A 20,570-nucleotide genomic window follows, 5' to 3' on the forward strand; every position below is an offset into this window, starting at 1 on the left:
AGACAGGGTTTGCGGATAGTTAAAAAATGCATAGACAAGAGGTACACAAAGAACTATTCTGAGCCTCTTGAAAATAATTGAGATTTTTCTTTTCAAAAACATCCTTTTTTATATTCATTAAAAGAAAGGAAGAAACACTCAAATCCAATGAAAAGATGTGGGTCTAATTTGTCCAAGGTATTTACAATGTCTGGTATAGGCTATGGATTAGGTAAATGGGTTAGATGACATGGGAGTTATTGGAAGAAATTCAATTGATCTTCTTATAAAATATATATATTTTTTAATCTATTCATGACACATTAGTAATTAAAGGAAGATTGTGCTACAGAAGACACATTATTTGATTTGATAGCATTTTTTCCTCCACTTTAATGGGTAAGTTAGCACAGAGTAATAGAATATAACATTGTTTTTATGTCACTCAAAAAGTAATTTATAGATAATATAAAAATAAAAATCATCCTCTGACTGACTGACATTCTGTGAAACTGAGGGACAAGAAGCCGCTGGATATGGAATTGTCTGTCGAATATCCAACCGTAAACAAACTGTATCGGGTTACTTATAGTCCAGCAGGAAGGTCAGATTTCGAGATACCCCTACCCGAGGTAGAACAAATGACAACAATGATTTTTCTTATCTTTATGGTCTCCCATTAATGAAATTGATTGTTGTCAAATTTTATTTTGGGGGAAAAAATGTTTTTTTGGTTGTTCTTTAGAACTACCCCAATCCCTGAAAAAGAGCCAAATTAGACCAGACCGAATGTGGGAAAGGTGACAAAAAAGCCCACAACTTAACAATGACAACTCTTTTCCTCTTCAGATTTGCTGAGGTATGAACCAGGTGGCTGTCCTACATCACCAAATAGTCAGACAATTATTTAACTGAAAAAATACTGAATTATAGTCCTGTAAACTTAGCTTTAGTTTAGACGGAAATTGTACTTTTTGGTTATAGGAACATAGGACTCAATCACTTTTTTCTCATTTATCAGAAAAACAGAAATCCCTAAAAAATATACCATTACTGAATTGTCTAGGGTGCTATTGAACACTAACCAGTAGTTGTATGGAAATATCTGGTACAGTTCTATTGCAAATGAGATTTCTTTAGACATAGGCCTACCTCTTCCCTGATACAGTCAAATTCCGAATGGGGGATAAGCGGCACAATAGCTTATAAGTTAAGAATGCTCACTCTGATGGTCATTATATTTGGAGAGGGAAATACCAGGTGGCTGAACTACATCAGCAAATAGTCAGAATAAGAGTAACCCAATACAATCAAGTGTATTAGTTCTAAATTGCAAGCCTCTAAAACATAGGTGTAAATAGTACAGGTTTTATTGAAACTGGAACCTTAATTCAAAGTACAGTATACAATTCATCAAATAATTCAGTGAGAGGTCAAGTATACATACTAGAATATAATGTTAAATGTCAGGTTCCTCAGAAACGTTAGGGGAAACATTTTGACATTCTGTCAATGTGTTCCCTGTGTCATGTCCAGTGTTGTGCTAGTTACTGAAAACCAGTAAGTAGTTACATTACTAGTTACTTCATTTCAAAAGTAACTCAGTTACTTTACCGATTACTTACGCCAAAAGTAATGCGTTACTGTGAAAAGTAACGTTTTAGTTACTTAAAAAAAGGGCTCCCAAAAAAGACAAGCTCCCATTAATGCCCTTATAGCCTTCATTTAAGTACTGTTATTGCATTGGAGAATAATACAATCTGTTGATCAACTTGACATGCATTTGCATCACTGAACTCTGCTAAGCAATGTGGTCTATACAAAAACAAAGATATGTTTCAAAGTGCCAATTTATCGTCGTCAGAGAGCGATTCCGGTTGATACATGGCAAAGGCTTTCACAAAGTTAGAGCCGTTATCAGTAACCGTGGAGGTAACTTTTGTGTTGACACTCCATACAAAGAGTGAATGTGGTCAATCTCACTAGCAATAAGATCGTACGTGTGCCTACCCTTTATCCTTTTACAGGCCAACGCAGCTTTCTGGCGTTGTAAAGTGGTGGGGTTTATCCAGTGAGATGTTATCCCGAGGAAGCTTCTGTTGTGGACAGACCAAATGTCTGCGGTGGTCGAGATGTATTCCAGCCCCTCAAATGTTTTCTTTAGCTCGCTATCCTTTTTGGTATATTCTTTCTCCAGGTAGTTGGAAAACGTTTTGCGTCCCATATGCCGTGTGCCTCCCGGACATGGTATCATGCTTACTAGCTCCCTGAAAGCGGGTGACTCCACTGTAGAAATAGCCTGCACGTGTTCAACAACATACCGTGCAATGGCTTTATCCACTTTCACCTGACTAGCAGTCCCTCGGTTGAAATCCAGCCGCTGTTGCTTGGGTGGAGGTGGAGGTGAGGTGGCGTCGGATAGCTCTGGGTCTGTGCTCTTAACTAATAGCTTCGTCCCAGCATGTTGTTTTTGCAGATGTTTTAACAGATTGGAATTGCTGTTTTGAGCAGTAGATAGGATCTTTGACCCGCCAAGACACAACTTACACTTAACTAACACATTATTTTCTTTATGCTCGAGAAAAGTAAAATAGTGAGCATATCTCCATGCGGAGAAACTCGACTTGTGCTCCGCCGTCGCCATGATAGTATTGTTAGTAGGCTAACTAAACACAAACACGCCCACAAAGCGTCTCCGCATGTGACACAGGAAGTATCTAAGTACATTTACTCAAGTACTGTACGTACAGTTCTCATCTCTGTTCGCCTCGCTGTTGGCGCCGCTCACCAACGTCTGGGAGCCGAGACTATATAAAAAAAATAACGGAGTAACGCACCATGTAGTAACGGTAACTGAGTTACTGAATTTTAAAAATAACGCGCTAGAGTACTAGTTACTGTCAAAATAATGGCGTTACAGTAGCGCGTTACTTTGTAACGCGTTAGTCCCGACACTGGTCATGTCCAAGAAACTTATAGTGAAAGTTTATTCTTTATGTTAGAGTTGTCATGTCCCTTTGTCTTGTGCTTTATGTCTATGCCCTTAATTTCTTCTTCCTCTCATTTCAGGCCTCCACGCTCCCCGCCCCCTTCTGTCTCCTGCGTCCTTGATTATTTTCCCCGCCCTGATTGTTTCCAACTGTGTCCCCTTTACCTGTGTATATATTGTGTTAGCTCCCTTCTGTTCATTGTCAGTTCGTTGTCTCTCGATGACCTACGTATCGGCTTACCTCACGGACCTTTCACGGATCTATGATATAGATCACGATTCTAGTTTTCCTCGAAAGAGTGTTTTGTTTTCCTTATTGTTATTACTGTGCAAAATTCCAGTAAAGTCTTTATATTGAAACGCTATCTGAGTCTGAGTTTTGAGTCGTGCAATTGAGTTCATGCCTCAGTGTTCACCCCTTGACACCCTGGTTGAATGACCCCATCTCTGACAATCCACCCATTGCCAACAGGACTCCATAACAAGGGTTTGGGTTCGGGCTGTGATACCATCGCTGTCTGAAATATTGCTCTTTGTACATGTTGTTGAAATGCATCCTCTGTTGGCGGCAGATTTTCTGAGGCTGCATCTGTTGTTGATGCAATTATGAACCTCAGTTCATCCAAGTTTGTGCACATCAGTCCAATTTCCTTTTTTCCATATAGCAGAAGCGCCAATTCTCTTGCGACTGGCAAAGACTCTTCCAAGCTGGCAGAGAGTCCAAAATGGGCCAGATCTTTGAGCTCGCTGAGATGGGTCTTGAGTTTGCTGAATGCTGTTGTCTTTCCTATTCTGTACAAACAACTTGTTATGCGACAGCCAGTGAGTGCATGACATGCTGGTAGACATCATTGTAGTTGCCGTCCAGCTTCAGGACCATCTCCAACTAAACGGCCTCTTTGAGAAATTCCAGTCCGGTTTCCGTTCCGCCCACAGCACTGAAACAGCTCTGGTCAGGGTCACAAACGACCTGCTGATGGCGGCCTACACTGGTTCCCCATCTCTCCTCATCCTCCTGGATCCGACTGCAGCATTCGACACTGTCGACCATAACATCCTCCTTCAGCGCCTCGAACACACCATCAGACTCTCTGACTCCGCCCTGAGCTGGCTCCAGTCCTACCTGTCTGGAAGAACAGAGTACGTCTCCTTGGGAGGTGCGAGGTCCGAGACATACCCTGTGACCCGTGGTGTCCCTCAAGGGTCGGTCCTCGGGCTCACTCTTTTCACCCTGTACACTCTGCCCCTTGGCCGTGTCATCAGCCAGCATGGAATATCATTCCATTGCTACGCTGATGACACGCAGCTATATATAAAGACAGACACTATCCCACATGCATCCTCACTGTCACCATCATCATCACCGTTCCCATCAACATCCTTTAACACCTGCCTTGAGGAGATAAAGGCTTGGAAGCAGCAAAACTTCCTGTAGCTAAATAGCTCCAAAACAGAAGCTATTTTAGTTGGCACACTAAACGAGGTCCAGCCATTCCCCCCATGACCCACATCACCTTTTCTGGCCAAAACATACCCCTCTCCACAGCAGTTACCAACCTGGGTGTAAGATTTGACCGACATCTCACCTTTGACACCCACATCAAACACCTGTGCAAATCCTCCTACTACCACCTCAGGAACATTGCAAAACTCCTGTCAGATGCTGAACAACTGGTCCATGCCTTCGTTTCCTCAAGGCTTGACTATTGTAACGCTCTCCTAGCGGGAGCCTTCAGAAGCTCCAATAGGTACAGAACAGTGCCGCTAGGATCCTGACGAGGTTGAGAAAGTACAACCACATCACACCCGTTCTTCATTCCCTCCACTGGCTTCCTGTCTCATTCAGGATTGAATAAAAGATCTCACTGCTCACCCATCAGTGCATCCATGGGAATGCTCCTTCATACCTAAAATAACTACTCATATCACAAACCTCCACACGCAACCTCCACTCCACAACAAACCATCTACTTCGCCCCCCCCCCCAGGACCAAACTCTGCACAATGGGGGATCGGGCTTTCTGTGCAGCTGCTCCTCACCTGTGGAATTCCCTCCCAGACCACCTGACGACTCCACAGACCACCTAAGGACTCCACAGACCACTGAAGCCGTTAAGTAAGGCCTAAAAACTAATGTTTAGGCAAAAATGCAGATCTGTAATGAGGACCCATCTCTGAAGAATAACACAAGTGTTATAACCTAAAGGCAAGGCAAGTTTATTTATATAGCACTTTTCAACACAAGGCAATTCAAAGCGCTTTACAAAAAATGAAAGACATTAAGAAAATGGCATTTAAAATCACTCATTAAAAAGAAAAGTTAATAAAATAAACATTAAAAGAAAAAATACATGGATAAAAGTTGCAGTGCAGTCTAAGATATGAATAGTTCAATTAAAAGCAGCGACAAAAGTAAAAAAGTCCAGGCTAAAAGTATTTAGCCTGGATTTAAAAGTAGTCAGAGTTGCAGCGGACCTGCAGGTTTCTGGGAGTTTGTTCCAGATATTTGGAGCATAATAACTGAACGCTGCTTTACCATGTTTAGTTCTGACTCTGGGGACAGAACGCTGACCAGTCCCTGAAGACCTGAGAGATCTGGATGGTTCATAATTTAGCAGGAGGTCAGAAATGTATTTTGGGCCTAAACCATTCAGTGTTTTATAAACCAGCAGCAGTATTTTGAAATCTATTCTTTGACACAGAGGAAGCCAGTGTAAAGACTTCAGAACAGGAGTGATGTGATCCACTTTCTTAGTGTTAGTGAGGACTCGAGCAGCAGCGTTCTGAATTAGCTGCAGCTTTCTAATATATTTTTTAGTGAGACCTGTGAATACACCATTACAGTAGTCCAGTCTACTGAAGATAAAAGCATGGACACGTTTTTCCAAATCCTGCTGTGACATTAGTCTTTTAATCCTAGATATGTTCTTTAGGTGATAGTAAGCTGATTTAGTAACTGTTTTAATGTGACTGTTGAAACAGGTCAGAGTCCATGACTACACCTAGATTTCTGGCTTCATCTGTTGTTTTGAACATTGCAGGCTGAAGCTCAGCGCTAACTTTTATACGTTCTGCCTTGGCTCCAAAAACCATTACCTCAGTTTTATCTTTGTTTAATTGGAGAAAGTTCTGACACATCCACTCATTGATTTGTTCAATGCACTTACTCAGTGTTTGAATTGGAGCATAGTCTCCTGGTGAAATTGTTACGTAAATTTGTGTGTCATCTGCATAGCTATGGTAACTTATTTTGTTGTTCTTCATTATCTGAACGTTAAAGAGAAGAGGCCCCAAGATGGAGCCTTGAGGTACCCATCATGTCATATTTGTCAACTCAGATGTGTATTTTTCCTATAGAAACAAAGTTGTTTCTGTCCTTTAAGTAGGATTCAAACCAATGTAGAACTGTTTCTGAAAGTCCCCTCCAGTTTTCAAGTCGGTCTAGTAATATGTTGTGGTCAACAGTGTCAAACGCAGCACTGAGATCTAATAATACTAACACTGAAGTTCTGCCACTGTCTGTGTATAAGTGGATGTCTTTGAAGACCTTTACAAGAGCAGTCTCAGTGCTGTGGTTTGGACGAAAGCCTGACTGGAACACATCGAAACAGTTATTTAAATGCGAGAAGTTACTCAACTGTTGAAAAACAACTTTTTCAATAATTTTACCTAGAAATGGCAGGTTTGACATGGGCCTGTAATTGTTCATTACTGAAGCATCTAGATCATTCTTTTTTAAGAGCGGTTTAATGACTGCAGTTTTCAGGGCCTGTGGAAAAATACCTGAGTGAAGAGATTTGTTTACTATATGAAGTAGATCTGAGGCCATGCAAGGAAAAACATCTTTGAAAAATCCTGTTGGAATAATATCAAGGCAGCAGGAGGAGGATTTCAGAAGTTGAATAATGTCCTCTAGGTTTTTATCATTAATCTGATGGAATTGTGTCATGATGTCTGAATTGATATTAGGTGGACATAGGGACAAAACATTTGCTGTACCTGATACAGAGGCACTGACTGCTTGTCTGATTTTCTGAATTTTGTCAGTGAAGAAGGAGGCAAAATCGTTGCACACCCTGGTGGATAGAAATTCAGAGGCTACTGACACTGGGGGGTTAGTTAATCTGTCGACGGTAGCAAACAAGGCACGTGCGTTGTTTTTGTTTTTGGTAATGATGTCAGAGAAGAAAGACTGTCGTGCGTTTTTCAATTCCAAATTATAAAGGCCAAGTCTCTCTTGCAAAACAAATGTCCCAAACTACAGGAAGTACTTGAGGAGTAGTGGAAACAAGACTGCACTGTGCATGTTTGTGAGCAACTACATTGTCAATGCTGCCCCACAGAGACTACACTCAGGATTTAACGAAGGGGAGGAGGTGAAGAGCATCTGCACAGCAGGAGTAAGCAGTTTGATATCACTGTACAGTCATCAGGAGGAGACAGACACAAGGATGGTGCTCCATGCCATACATCTTGCAGAGTCATATTCCCGCATCATTGCGAGGTCTGATGACACAGGCGTGGAAGTACTGCTCATATATTATGCAAGCAAATACATGTTTGGTTCATCTCTAGTCTAATGCATGCAGGCCATGGAATGAGAGAGAGATATGTCCCCATCAACATAATATGTGAGAAAATTGGAAAAGACATGTCTAACTGTCTACCAGCATAACAAGTAGTTTGTACAGAATAGGAAAGACAATCAGCATCAGCAGGTTGTTTGTGACCCTGAACAAAGCTGTTTCAGTGCTGTGGGCGGAACGGAAACCGGACTGGAATTTCTCAAAGAGGCCGTTTAGGTGGAGATGGTTCTGAAGCTGGGCGGCAACTACATGTCTAACTGTCTACCAGCATGTCATGCACTCACTGGCTGTGGCACAACAAGTAGTTTGTACAGAATAGGAAAGACAACAGCATTCACCAAACTCAAGACCCATCTCAGCGAGCTCAAAGATCTGGCCCATTTTGGACTCTCTGCCAGCTTGGAAGAGTCTTTGCCAGTCGCAAGAGAATTGGCGCTTCTGCTATATGGAAAAAAGGAAATTGGACTGATGTGCACAAACTTGGATGAACTGAGGCTCATAATTGCATCAACAACAGATGCAGCCTCGGAAAATATGCCGCCAACAGAGGATGCATTTCAACAAAGAGCAATGTTTCAGACAGCGATGGTGTCACAGCCCGAACCCAAACCCTTGTTATGGAGTCCTATTGGCAAGGGGTGGATTGTCAGAGATGGGGTCATTCAACCAGTGCTATTTACAAAACCCCCAGCACCTACAGAAGTGAGAGAAATTACTCGCTTGTATTGCAAAGATGCAAAGTGTCGAGAGAGTGAAAAGTGCCAGTGCCTCTCTGTTGGCCTTCCCTGTGCGGAGTTCTGCACCTGCTGTGCAGAATGTCAAAAATGTTTCCCCTAACGTTTCTGAGGAACCTGACAGTTAACATTATATTTTATTATCTATATATTGGACCTCTCACTGAATTATTTGATGAATTGTATACTGTACTTTGAATTAAGGTTCCAGTTTCAATAAAACCTGTACTATTTACAACTATGTTTTAGAGGCTTGCAATTTAGAACTAATACACTTTATTGTATTGGGTTATTCTGACTATTTGGTGATGTAGTTCAGCCACCTGGTATTTCCCTCTCCAAATATAATGACCATCAGAGTTAGCATTCTTAACTTATAAGCTATTGTGCCACTTATCCCCCATTCGGAATTTGACTGTCTCAGAGAAGAGGTAGGCCTATGTCTAAAGAAATCTCATTTGCAATAGAACTGTACCAGATATTTCCATACAACTACTGGTTAGTGTTCAATAGCACCCTAGACAATTCAGTAATGGTATATTTTTTAGGGATTTCTGTTTTTCTGATAAATGAGAGAAAAGTGATTGAGTCCTATGTTCCTATCACCAAAAAGTACAATTTCCGTCTGAACTAAAGCTACGTTTACAGGACTATAATTCAGTATTTGTTTAGTTAAATAATTGTCTGACTATTTAGTGATGTAGGACAGCCAACTGGTTCACACCTCAGCCAATCTGAAGAGGAAAAGAGTTGTCATTCTCAAATTATGGGCTTTTTTGTCACCTTTCCCACATTCGGCCTGGTCTAATTCTAAAGAACAACCCAAAAAACATTTTTTCCCCCAAAGTAACATTTGAAAACAATCTTTTTCATTAATGGGAGACCCTAAAGATAAAAAAAATCATTGTTGTCATTTGTTCTACCTCGGGTAGGGGTATCTCGAAAACTCAAGCCTTTTTTGAGGACTTGCTGCTGGACTATTAAGAGTGTATAAAAAATGTGAACACAAACCAGTGTCGTGTTTTTTTTACTGTTATGAATGATCATACGTGATGACGTCGTTCAAGGATTCGCTATCGATGTCCGACAAATCGAACAACAAACGGAAGTGAAGCATGAGGAAAAAAAGAGATGTTTTGTGTATGAAGTTAGTTAGCTAACCTTAAGTTGTGTTGTCATTTAAAATAAGTCAAGCATTGCATTCTGGAAGGAAGCATTTTCTTCTGTTTGATATCCTCCGAAATTAGATAGTCCTCCTGGTCTCTTTCTCTGAGAGCAGGAACGAAGAGTAAGGTACGTTATGCTCAAGATACCATTGGACAAATCTTCAAGCTAATGCTAGCTAACAAACCAAGAGTCAGACTGTTTTTTTACAATTGCTTACCTATGTTATCTTTCAAATAACTAGAGTAACGTTTGTCAGCAACGGTTGATGAAGTAGATAACGTCTGTGTTCACGTTATCACAATATAGCAACAACGTCAGGCTAACCTGGAACAATGCTGACTTGCTAAAGTTATTTGTTACCTGGTGTAAATTGTAGCTAACTTAGCCGTACACCTAACGTCGCATTTAGAGGGAATTACCTCGTTGCCTTTTCATCTCATGTTCCATTTAAACTTGATGCAAGAGCCCTTATATTTTGAGATGATTGGGCATAATTGACACATCGTTATAACTATGAAAACGCTACATGCTGGTCCGAGTAAAGGCTGCATTTCTAAACGGGCCACATAGGAAATGCTGTGGAGCTCATGATCCAAGGTCCCTCAAGATCCTAGGTTCAATGATTAGCAATTGATCCTGTTTGTACATTATTTTGTAAAATAACACAAACTATAGGGCAAGTTACTGATAAATCAACATAGAAGTACTATCTGAGGGGACATATTGAAGTTTGTAGTCTGCTGCTTGGACTGTAGACCCACTTGCTGGGAACATGAGCATCCACTTACGATTGAAAGTGGGGTCTTAGCAGCACATTTTAACCCTAGAGCCCAAAAACCTGTACAGTGAAAACCGATTTTTGTCCAGATATGAAAACGGTTCACGATGTTCTCCTCGCATAGCAAAAAAGTATCTGGTTTACTTGAAATGTTTGCCATAACATCATTTCTAATGGATCACTTACTATATTTGTTCTGATTATCATCATTGCTGTTTTTGATGTGTGTTGTACTCTGTCAGCCAGGATGGATCCAGCTCTACTGAGGGAGAGGGAGCTGTTCAAGAAAAGAGCTCTGTCCACCCCAGCTGTAGAGAAGAGACATGCTGCCTCTGACTCGGGGTCCCATAAGAGGAAGAAGCCCAAAGTTGAGAAAGACGGCTCCTCTGGATCCAAAAACGGCTCTGGTAAGTAAAGGATAAAAAAGATTGTCTTGATTCTTTTTTCAACATTCCCAGTCAGTAATAGTAAACTGCGGGCACAGATCCTCTTATTTTGCGGTTGAATGTGGATGAAAACACGAGGCACCTCAGTGTTTTTATAGGAGTTCCTCAACTATTCTGTTTCTGGAAAAACAAAATGCTTTTAGAGCATCCATCAGCTTTTGGGAGTTGTGGTAACTCCTTCCTTTTCCACCATCATGACTGTATCAGCTGAAGGCCATGCTCTTATGAGATCTTCTGGCATCCCAAATTGAAAGTTTGTTCAGGAAAACTGCTGTTTATATGTGCATGTTTATAGCAGTAGGGTCTAGGCGGTTGAAGTAGCTACAAAGTTTCCTCGTCAGTTTGAACTTCCCTTTGGACAACTTCTTCCATGATATTTTGACATGATATTTGCCCCATGCTAAGCTCACATTGTCTGAGCTCATGTTGGCTCATGGTTCAGTTCTGCTTTCAAATGTTCTTATTCATAAACGGCAATGTCCTCATCATCAGTAGCTTTAGGTACATCCTTATCGTCAGGGCTAATGTAGTCAGAATCCTCTATTATTAAAACATCCTGCTCTGCTCTAACCCTGACACCCAGGTGCTGTACCATCGTGTCATAGAGACACTAAGCACATCTTTTCCATAATTTGGTCTGTATTTATTCATAGTTCACAGTGACAGAACAGTGCCATCCTTTGGCCAACCCAGGTAAACACAACCTAAGAATTTGTCACCTGCAGGTTACCTTGAATAATATTTGTAAGTCTCTTTCATACCACAGGTATCTAGAGACCTTGGAACCTTTACGGAGTAAAAGTAGTGCTAATAGGAAATCCTTTTAGACAAACCAGAGTTAAGCATTGTTAAAAAATGTTACGTTTTAAAGAAGCCCGGTGAGTTGAATGTTTAATGGAATTAAATGAATACAGTAGACAAGGTTGAATATGTTCTCAGGTTGCTAAAGACCCGAGGTATGCATTTAAGAGTTGATTAAATAAAAAACTGCAGTTTGATCAATGTGTCAAACACACTTGTACATACAAGTAAATACAGAAATAGAAACAGTGCTAGTTTGATACGTATGTCCACGCTAGTATGGGTACGTTACTGTGACATTAATATTGTCATCTTTCTGGCCAGTATTAACAGCATTTGATTTGATCTGGCCTGATGGTGAAGCACTTCCAACTAGCAGAGCTATGTCTGCACAGCCCAGTGTTAGCACAAATGATCATGTTCAGAAAGATCTGTAATCAAGCACATTTATAATGAAATTTGCAAAATATTAGGAACAGTAATACACGTCTTCTAATTATTTTGAGGCCAGGCTAAGCTCTACACTAAAATGTTTTACGTATCTTACCTTTCCTGTTCCCTTTTATATTTTTATATAGCATTTCTCTAAACAGAAAAAAAAAGGCTGGTACAGAATGAAGTGGCAATTTATTAGGCATTGTGTGGTAAGGCCTTTTAAAATCATACATTGTTCATAATATGACATGATAAATTACATCACTGTGCAGCAACCAAGTGTCCCTTGACTTGAGATAATGTTGACATTTTAAAACATGTTGACATCACTGGCCATCAATTAACTAAAGAACAAAGAAACACAAGCTTTATTCAAAGTAACACCGTTTGCCAGCTAAGCTTGATCATTTATTGGCTGTTCGTCAGGTCCTGTTGGGAAACAATGATAATGAAGTCTTTACATTTGGACAGCGTGTTCTGTCTGTTTACAACATTTGACCATGTCTCTTAGAAGCTCATTTTTTTCATTGACATCCGGCTCATAAGTATGTGCAGTGCTCACAGGGCAGAAGGATTTTCATTCAACAAGCTGATATTGCGTGTTATTAGTGTTTTTATGCTAAAATAGCCACACTTGTTAAACTACTTGGATGCTCTCTTTTTCTCTGGTTGTGTTTCTGGAGTCAAATATGGCTTTTAGTGTTTGCAATATGTGTTGGTGGTAGTGAACGCTAATGTGTGAAGATTCCCTCTTTACTGAAATTAGTTTCCAAATTGTTGACAAACTGACTCTTTTTTTACATTGTTCTGTCCCCTTATCTCCTCTCTCTGCATCCTCTAAACTGTGAGCAATGAAACCACAATTGGGCACTAGGAACTTCTTTTCTCAGGTCATCAGGGTCATGGTTGTGTTATTGCCCAGGTCAGAGCTGAAGCCCAAATCCCCATCTTCCTCATCTTCCTCCTTATAGCTGCCCTTATACCACCTCAGTGCAGGATTCTGGCTCCTTGCAAATGCTGGTCATGAGCTTGCCGCAGCTCCCCGGCCCCTCCTCCTGTAGCTGGTGATGTGTCTTCCCTTTGGCACAGCACCCACAGTCCAGTAGCTCATAGAGCACGGCCAAAGCAGCCAGAGACACGACAGTGAGGATGAAGAGCAGAAGGATGATAAAGCAAGCCACATTCCAGCCATCATGGAAAGGGTAGACCTCCTGGACCTGCAAGGACACACGGGAGAGAAGCGCCGCCTCTGGCTGCCCCGGGAGATAGCCTGGGTGTATCGTGGTAGTGATGTTGGCCATGATATCTGGTTTGAAGCAAGAAGAAGAGCGTAGAGAAAGACAGATTGTTAATGCGTGCGACACAGTGGGAATCTAGGTATCGCTGCGAGGAGGTGGCAGCAGTCGGGAGACCAAATTAGAGTACAACGGTCGTAAAATACCTGTTTCCATGGTGAGAAGATGATTAGAAAATGAAATTGGTAGAAGAATGTGTGGAAAAAAACTCTGCGGTTCATGTGCCTGAATTTCATTTTCACTTTTATACTGCTAATGTACTATTTGACATGGAGAATACTTGTAATTGAACTAAGCCCATTTGTTATTAGAGCAAAAGGTTATATGGCAATGGAGCATAAACCCTGTTGAGGCCATCTGCCTTGAGCCTGGTAGAAAAGGAAGGCAGCATCTGTGCTTGGTGTGCAACTCTTTGGCCCTAACAACTGAAAATAAATGTTAAAAATAAGCAACTGCTTACTCTAGTAATAACTAGAAGTTCTGGAGTATGCACACTGTTAGGCTATTTGTGTCGCTACAGCTATCCTTTGACATTTTCAGCCAAAGCCTACCATTTTAAACGGCACAGCATACTAGTGTCTCTGCCCACACACACATTCACGTGTGAGCACATACATGCTCTTAACACACATATGCACACACACAGCTACAGATGTTTTCATATCGCATACTGAGACCAGGGAAGCTGACCTAGATTACTTGAGGGAACCACAGAAACGATTTGAGTTGGAGGGGCATTGGTGTCTCTCTTCACACAAGGCTAATTCCATAAGGTTACATTGTTTCTGCATTGGTATAACTACAACTGTATACAAACACAGATTCATGTATGCAGGGTAGATTTGTGGCATCTTAGAGTATATACTGTATATGTGTATTTCAGTGCAGTTTAGGTGATGAGTGCTTCTTGTATGATGGTAACCTGGTTTTCTTGTTACTTGAAACCGTAATGTGATAGAACCTGTCTCTGTCGTGGCTTCATTAGTCTCAACAAATGTTCAATTCAGGAAGTGGCCTAAGTGCAGATGGTATGATTTAAATTGGACTATGTAAGGCTGGAAAAAAATACTACCAAGGGGTCACTCAAGGTTATAACTGCATTAACTGTGAGTGGTTTAGGAGAGCAGACTGACGCACATCTGTTTACAGAGTGCACAGAATGCAACTCAACTCCATTTAGCAACCTCTTATTGCAGACCTTGCTCCTAATATCAACACTTCAACTCATTGCCATGACAACAACCTCTTTTAACTATTTTGTCTCCGCTGGTATTGCTCCCCCCGTTCCTCTTTTGTCAGAGCAGTCACATACACATTGACAGATTGGCTCCCTAAAGCATCTGTTATCTCTCCCCCCAAAATGAGCCCCACCCCAGCCTGGCTTTTAAAGGTGTTGTGGGATCATATATTGCTCTCTTCTGCCTCTCATTAAACACACTACAACAAACACACCCACCAAATACACTTATGCACTCTTAATGCCCCTGGCTGGCTCCTCACAGCTGTCTGTCCCTCATTGATTTATCTTGAGAGCTGCAGTTTGCACAGAGTCATGCATTTCCACAAAACAGTGCGTCCATATGAGAACAGACACAGAAACACAGTGTTGGATGTTTGGTATTCCAGCGGGAAGTGTGCTGACAGACAGATCCATGTTTATTTAATCCATTACGTGCTTGCCCAGTCTTGGCCTAAATATTACAAGTGCCACCTAAAGCTCTTCTCTTGAAAATTGTTATACTATAAATAACGTTTCCCGTTTTTAGTTGTTAGATATAGTGATTTGCAATTGAATGCAGAAGGAATCGGCTTCATAGAATCGCTGCCTATAAAAAATGTATGATTTACCCTGTGAATGCTGGGTTGCAGGCAAACAGAAACCTTATATGATGCGCGCACAGCCTGTAGCTTAAAGGACCACTCTGGAGTGTTATGATGTGCTGATGTCAAACACATTATTGGGACGATGCTATTCTGAAAATACGCAGACTCACCTGTGTGTCTGGCTCAGTCTCCAGAAGATGCGAGTCAACAGATGCACTCGTGTGTGTTCGGTGCTCCACCTATTGCTCTGTCTCGTACTCTCTCCTTCATCTGTGTTCACTCCTCGACCCGGTTTCCTCCCCAGCACACTCTCACGCACTATCAGCCGTCAGCTCGTGCACTCCCTCACCCCCCTCCGCCACTCCTTGCTGCTCCTCACGTCTCAGCCGAACAGAACGGGCTACTCTCTCCCTCATTGGCTCTTTTCTTTAAGCCCTGCCTCTGCACCATTCGTTAAACGGCCTGTCACAATGTCAGCGTCCTGCCCACAGTGCAGCTCTCAGCAGCAGAAGCTCCCGCCCACACCATGCATCATTCATGTATCAGTGTCTGTTTACAGCTCTGATTGGAGAGTCCAGACCTCCGACAGACTACAGGGGAGGGGAGGGGGGGGGGACTCCCACAGAGAATAGGACCAGCTGGCCAGACTTCAAATCATTCTTAATAGATTCATCTCATATACTCCTGTACTACTAGAACATGTTTGTCACAGTAAATAATAAGGCTGTTAATAAACTGTATTAACTTATTGTTATCACATGCAATGAAAATACCAAAACTAACAATGAGCTGATCCAGCTAACACATCATTACTTTTTAGCCACAACCTGATACAGTATATCTGTTTCCTCTGCGCCAAAAGAGCTCCATAGTTTCCATGGTAATCAACAAGCCATACTGTTGCTCTAGAGTTGGCTTTATATCATGAACACATTAAAGTTTAAACATTGTATACACAAGAAAATGCAATGGTTACAATATACGGACAGGAAAAAATACAATGAAATGGCTACATATAATTAACAAAAGAATTGTTCCTCAAAAAAATTTTGTACTGCTGCTGAAGCCCTCGTCCATGCCCACATCGTTTTCCAGACTCGATTAGCATACTCTACAGTTGACCAAACTCACCAACAAACTGCAATACGTCCAGAACTCCGCCGCCCGCCTGCTCACCTCCAACCCCCCCCGAGACCACCTCACTCCGGTCCTCCACATCCTCCATTGGCTCCCGGTAAAATACAGAATCCACTTCGAAATACCATTCACCACCTTCAGAGCCCTAAACAACCTGGCCCCTCCCTATCTCTCTGACCTCGTCCACTGTCACATCCCCACCCGTTGCCTCAGGTCCGGAGACACAAGCACCCTAAAGACCCCCAGGACTCCGGACCTGGGGTGACGGGGCCTTCTCTGCTGCCGCACCATGGCTCTGGAACACTCTCCCTATACATCAGACAATCAACGACCCAATCATCCTTCTAACAAGCCCTCAAAAAAACCCACCTCTTCAAACTTCCATTTCCCTTGGAACCCCCACCCCCCCATGTCATAACTCCACCTGAATGTTAAATAGTCTGTTTTTCTTGTACAACTGTGTTAAATGGGACTTCTGTAGAGCGCTATATACATTTAATTACATGTATTATTATATATTGAAGTTTACAGAGGTATATCCTCCTGAGGCCCATTGACCCATGTCCTCTGTAGTAGACATGTTGTTCACATGCTTCTCCTTTTATTCTTTTGAGCTACTCTATCAATCTCTGCTGCACTGTACGAGGACATCCTGGGCATATGTTTGTACGCTTTTAAAAAAGAGTTATACTTTTTAGTAGAAACTAATAGGCTTTAGTCTGAAGGTGCCACTGACACATGGCTGGTTTTATTCTTTTCCTGGGATCTCTTGACAAGATGTAAAACAATGCAAGCAATTTCAACTCTAAATAAAGATGAATGGCCTTATTGAAAAGATTATAATTTTGTTTTTGTCTTATGATGGTTTAGAAAAAAAAATGGTGTCCTCAGCCTGTCTACTGGTTCTAAAAAAAAAATTGTTTTTAAATGAATATTCACAAAAACCTGTGGCTTATGATATAGTAGTTTTGGTGCCAGCCTTTACAAACAATGTGACATTTAAATATCTTTCCATAACCGCTCCTTCTCTTTTCTCCTCAGAGTCTAGTAATGGCAAATTTAACATCAAGACGAGCTCTGGGTACAAGTTTGGCTGCCTGGCCAAGATAGTCAATTATATGAAGGTACGTACGTCTTCAGAGACACTTCCTCTTTGAAAGGAACATTCTTCCTCAATGTACTGGTGATTGTGTTAATATTTTTCTCCTCTGCATATTAATCAAATATTGAATTCAGTCTCATTGAAGCTTTCCCAACAGCATCTATTTAATTGCTAGATTTGAAGGTTGTCGTCATCTCCATTAAAGCACTTTAGAAGCTCTTGTTGTGTGTCAGCCCAGTGAGTCAGTTGTGTCGCTGTGTAACATTTGGTCCCCAGTCTTTCTTTTGGTACGTTAACAGCTTGTTTTTAATGCTGTGATTCTGAAAGAGGCTGCCCGGACCCGTCACAGTCCCTCTCTGACTCATCTCCCACACTCAAGTTGTCGGATTTTCTTTTAATGTGTTCACTTTTTGTGCCATCTGTTGAATAAACAGTTTGAATCCATGTAACATAACATGACAGTTAGATGTAAGGCATAAGATATACCGTAGACATTTGGCTGAAACACTGTCAAAGATGGGAGCTAATAATTACGTATTTAAATGTGAACTGTCATTTCAAATGTTGTTGACTGGCCATGTGCATCTCTCTCCTTCACTCTCAGACAAGACATCAGAATGGTGATACACACCACCTGAACCTAGAAGAGATTCTGGATGAGACCAAACTTCTGGACATCAGCATGAAACAGAAGCAGTGGCTTATGACTGAGGTGTGTTTCTGGACTTTGGTTTTATACTGCTCTTTAGTTCAGGAGTAGACCTGTCCTATTCCTACAACATTTCACTCGCCTGCTTTAAAGCTGAAATCCCCACAACACTTATATTCCCTCAAAGTCATCTGTGGGCTGATGTGAGTCACAACCCCCTGTACTGTATGTTGCAAATGAAGAATGCCATTGAGAAGCGAGAGTGACAATGCTGATGACACATCTGAAAAACGTTCAATAACTTCTTGTTGTTAAAAGTAGAAAAACAATATGAACTTAGGAAAATAACTGATTTAATTGTGGTTTTAGAGTTTAACTTTCCACGTGGTAGCTTTGTGTTATATAAAAGTAATGACATACAATTACAATTCTAAAGATTTGAATGGTACCACAAAATGAATGAATAGTATTAAGATTGACAAACTAGTATTAAATAAACGTACATTATATTTACATCGCATATTTGTTTAATCCCTATATACTGTACTGTACAACCCCAAGCTTGTCGAAAAGTTCAAGATGCAATTTGTAACCGATAAGATTCAGCCACTAGATGGGGCCCTCCCCCTCCCCCTCATCCTCCCTGGTTCATATGGTGTTCAGCTCATGACAACATGGTGGCCAGTTTGATGCACAACCTGCATGTTTTATGCACAGTATGTACGTGTAGTTCCCTGATAATAAGAGAGACTTAGAGATGTATGACCTGAGATCTACTTCTTCACTCTCTGAAACCATCAGGCTCTGGCCAACAACCCAAAAATTGACGTCCGGGATGGGTCGTACGGCTTCAAGCCCAAGTACAACCTGAAGGACAAGAAAGCGTTACTGAGGCTGCTGGACAAACACGACCAGCTGGGCCTGGGAGGCGTGCTGCTGGACGACGTCGAGGAGGGGTTGCCCAACTCCGCCAAGGCCATCAAGGTAACACACATTCATGTTATTTATGCTAAGCACCCCATACAGTTGCGTCTCACACCTTTTTATATAATGAGTAAACACCATGGAGGATACAAAATGAGGATCAGCAGAGACATGAGCTCTCGTGTGTTCGCAGGCTTTGGGGGATCAGATCATCTTTGTGACACGGCCGGATAAAAAGAAGATCCTATTCTACAATGACAAGCACTGCCAGTTTACAGTAGACGAAGGTGAGAAGAAGTCTTGTGTTCTAAGGCTGTCTGTGAAGTATTTCTGAAATTAATCTCTGTACCTAAAAGATTTGGATGTTTTTTCAAAGTTTTTGAATTGGTTATTCAAGAGCATATACACGCAATAACAATTCAAGTTTATTTCACCATACATGTATATGTTTATGTCTTTGCAGATATAATTATAGATCTATAAAAAAAAATGTCAAGCTTACTTTCATATTCCTTTTGTTCAGTTCATCCAGGTTTTTTTGTGTTTGTTTGGTTAACATCATGAAATCTAAGGTGTCCAGCTGGTCAATCGGTGTGCTTCTTGCTCAAAAATGTATTCAATTGTAGAATTCCAGAAATTGTGGAGGAGCGTTCCCGTGGATTCCATAGATGACGAAAAGATTGACGAATACCTGAAAAAGCAAGGCATCTCCTCCATGCAAGAAACAGGACCAAAGAAAGTGGTCAGTGTCCCCTGGTTTCCCCATCTGCTCTCTTTATTATTCTAATGCCCAACATTTGAATATACTTTCCCTGATTTATTATACTAGAAAAAAGGTTTCAACATTTGTAAAGTTTGTGAATCAATCATCTTGAATCTCTGCTGATGATGTTCACCTTCTCCCTGCAGTTACCAATTCATAAGAGGAAGAAAGGTGGGCAGAAGAAGAGAAACTTCAAGACACACAACAACCATTTGGCCGGCGTGCTGGAGGACTATACAGATGGTGTTCCCTCTAAGAAGTGAGATCCGTTCCCTCGCTGCCTCATGGCCTCAAAGGAGTGACGGGTGTAGAATCTGTAAATCCAAAATGGCTGGAGATGGAGACCCCGGCCACACAACAATACAAAGACTTTTTACCTGTTTGTTGTATCAAAACTGGGTTATTTTGATAAGTGGTACTTTATAACAGGGTGTGAATAGAAACTGTGCAGTGGAATCATTTGAGTTTATTGATCAGTGATAACTGGAGGAAAAGAGTACCAAGACCCTTTAAGGACGCTGAAGGCCCGTACCGAAACCATCATCCTTGAAGGGGTGCTGCAACCTCACTGTTCAAATGTAAATGAGGTTGAAGTGTGTTAATACTTTTTTCTTAATTTTATAGTATCAAATTACTTGTTAGTATTATTTCAAAGGGCAGCAGTCCTCCCCTTATTGCAGCCTTCCATCTTTTTAATAGGAATAGCAGAAGACAGGCATGTGTTGTGCAGTGCATCACATGGAGGTCTCTCATCCAGCTTGGACATTACTTCTCCTTTCATTTCAAAGTACATTCTTTGCAGCACCATGGCATAGTAGTTTAAAATACTTAAACTTTTTGAACTTATTTTAATAAATTACACTGTTACACTAAACAGCCTCTGCTTGATTTATATGACTACAGTGACAACAATTCTAATGAACTTAGTGTTGGTAAATGTGGATATACACGGAAAGTATTT

General features: G+C 41.3%; 2 protein-coding genes across 3 annotated transcripts; one reads left to right on the plus strand and one right to left on the minus strand.

Moving 5' to 3' along the window:
* Window positions 1-9,353: 9,353 nt before the first annotated feature.
* On the plus strand, window positions 9,354-20,483 carry gtf2e2 (general transcription factor IIE, polypeptide 2, beta). Of its 2 annotated transcripts, none has more exons than XM_079675613.1 (8): window positions 9,354-9,581; window positions 10,480-10,640; window positions 17,213-17,295; window positions 17,878-17,985; window positions 18,724-18,906; window positions 19,040-19,133; window positions 19,473-19,588; window positions 19,756-20,483. In XM_079675613.1, the coding sequence occupies exons 2-8, from the start codon at window positions 10,481-10,483 to the stop codon at window positions 19,870-19,872; spliced, it is 861 nt and encodes a 286-aa protein (XP_079531739.1). In that variant the 5' UTR covers window positions 9,354-9,581; window position 10,480; the 3' UTR covers window positions 19,873-20,483. The 2 variants fall into 2 exon arrangements, with proteins under 2 accessions (XP_079531739.1, XP_079531738.1); XM_079675612.1 differs by having other exon boundaries at window positions 9,355-9,581; window positions 10,476-10,640.
* On the minus strand, window positions 12,091-15,427 carry smim18 (small integral membrane protein 18). Its single transcript, XM_079675647.1, has 2 exons — window positions 15,205-15,427; window positions 12,091-13,221 (listed from the first exon to the last, which is right to left on the minus strand). The coding sequence occupies exon 2, from the start codon at window positions 13,214-13,216 to the stop codon at window positions 12,893-12,895; it is 324 nt and encodes a 107-aa protein (XP_079531773.1). The 5' UTR covers window positions 13,217-13,221; window positions 15,205-15,427; the 3' UTR covers window positions 12,091-12,892.
* Window positions 20,484-20,570: the final 87 nt, after the last annotated feature.

This window comes from Notothenia rossii, assembly GCF_949606895.1.
Source record: "Notothenia rossii genome assembly, chromosome: 1".
NCBI lineage: Eukaryota > Metazoa > Chordata > Actinopteri > Perciformes > Nototheniidae > Notothenia > Notothenia rossii.

Coding starts and splice junctions, on each gene's coding strand:
- smim18 (XM_079675647.1), bottom strand. CDS start 13,216: ATGGCCAACATCACTACCACGATACACCCAGGCTATCTCCCGGGGCAG.
- gtf2e2 (XM_079675613.1), top strand. CDS start 10,481: ATGGATCCAGCTCTACTGAGGGAGAGGGAGCTGTTCAAGAAAAGAGCT. Junction 18,907..19,039: donor ACTCCGCCAAGGCCATCAAG/GTAACACACATT, acceptor GTGTGTTCGCAG/GCTTTGGGGGATCAGATCAT. Junction 19,134..19,472: donor CCAGTTTACAGTAGACGAAG/GTGAGAAGAAGT, acceptor ATTCAATTGTAG/AATTCCAGAAATTGTGGAGG.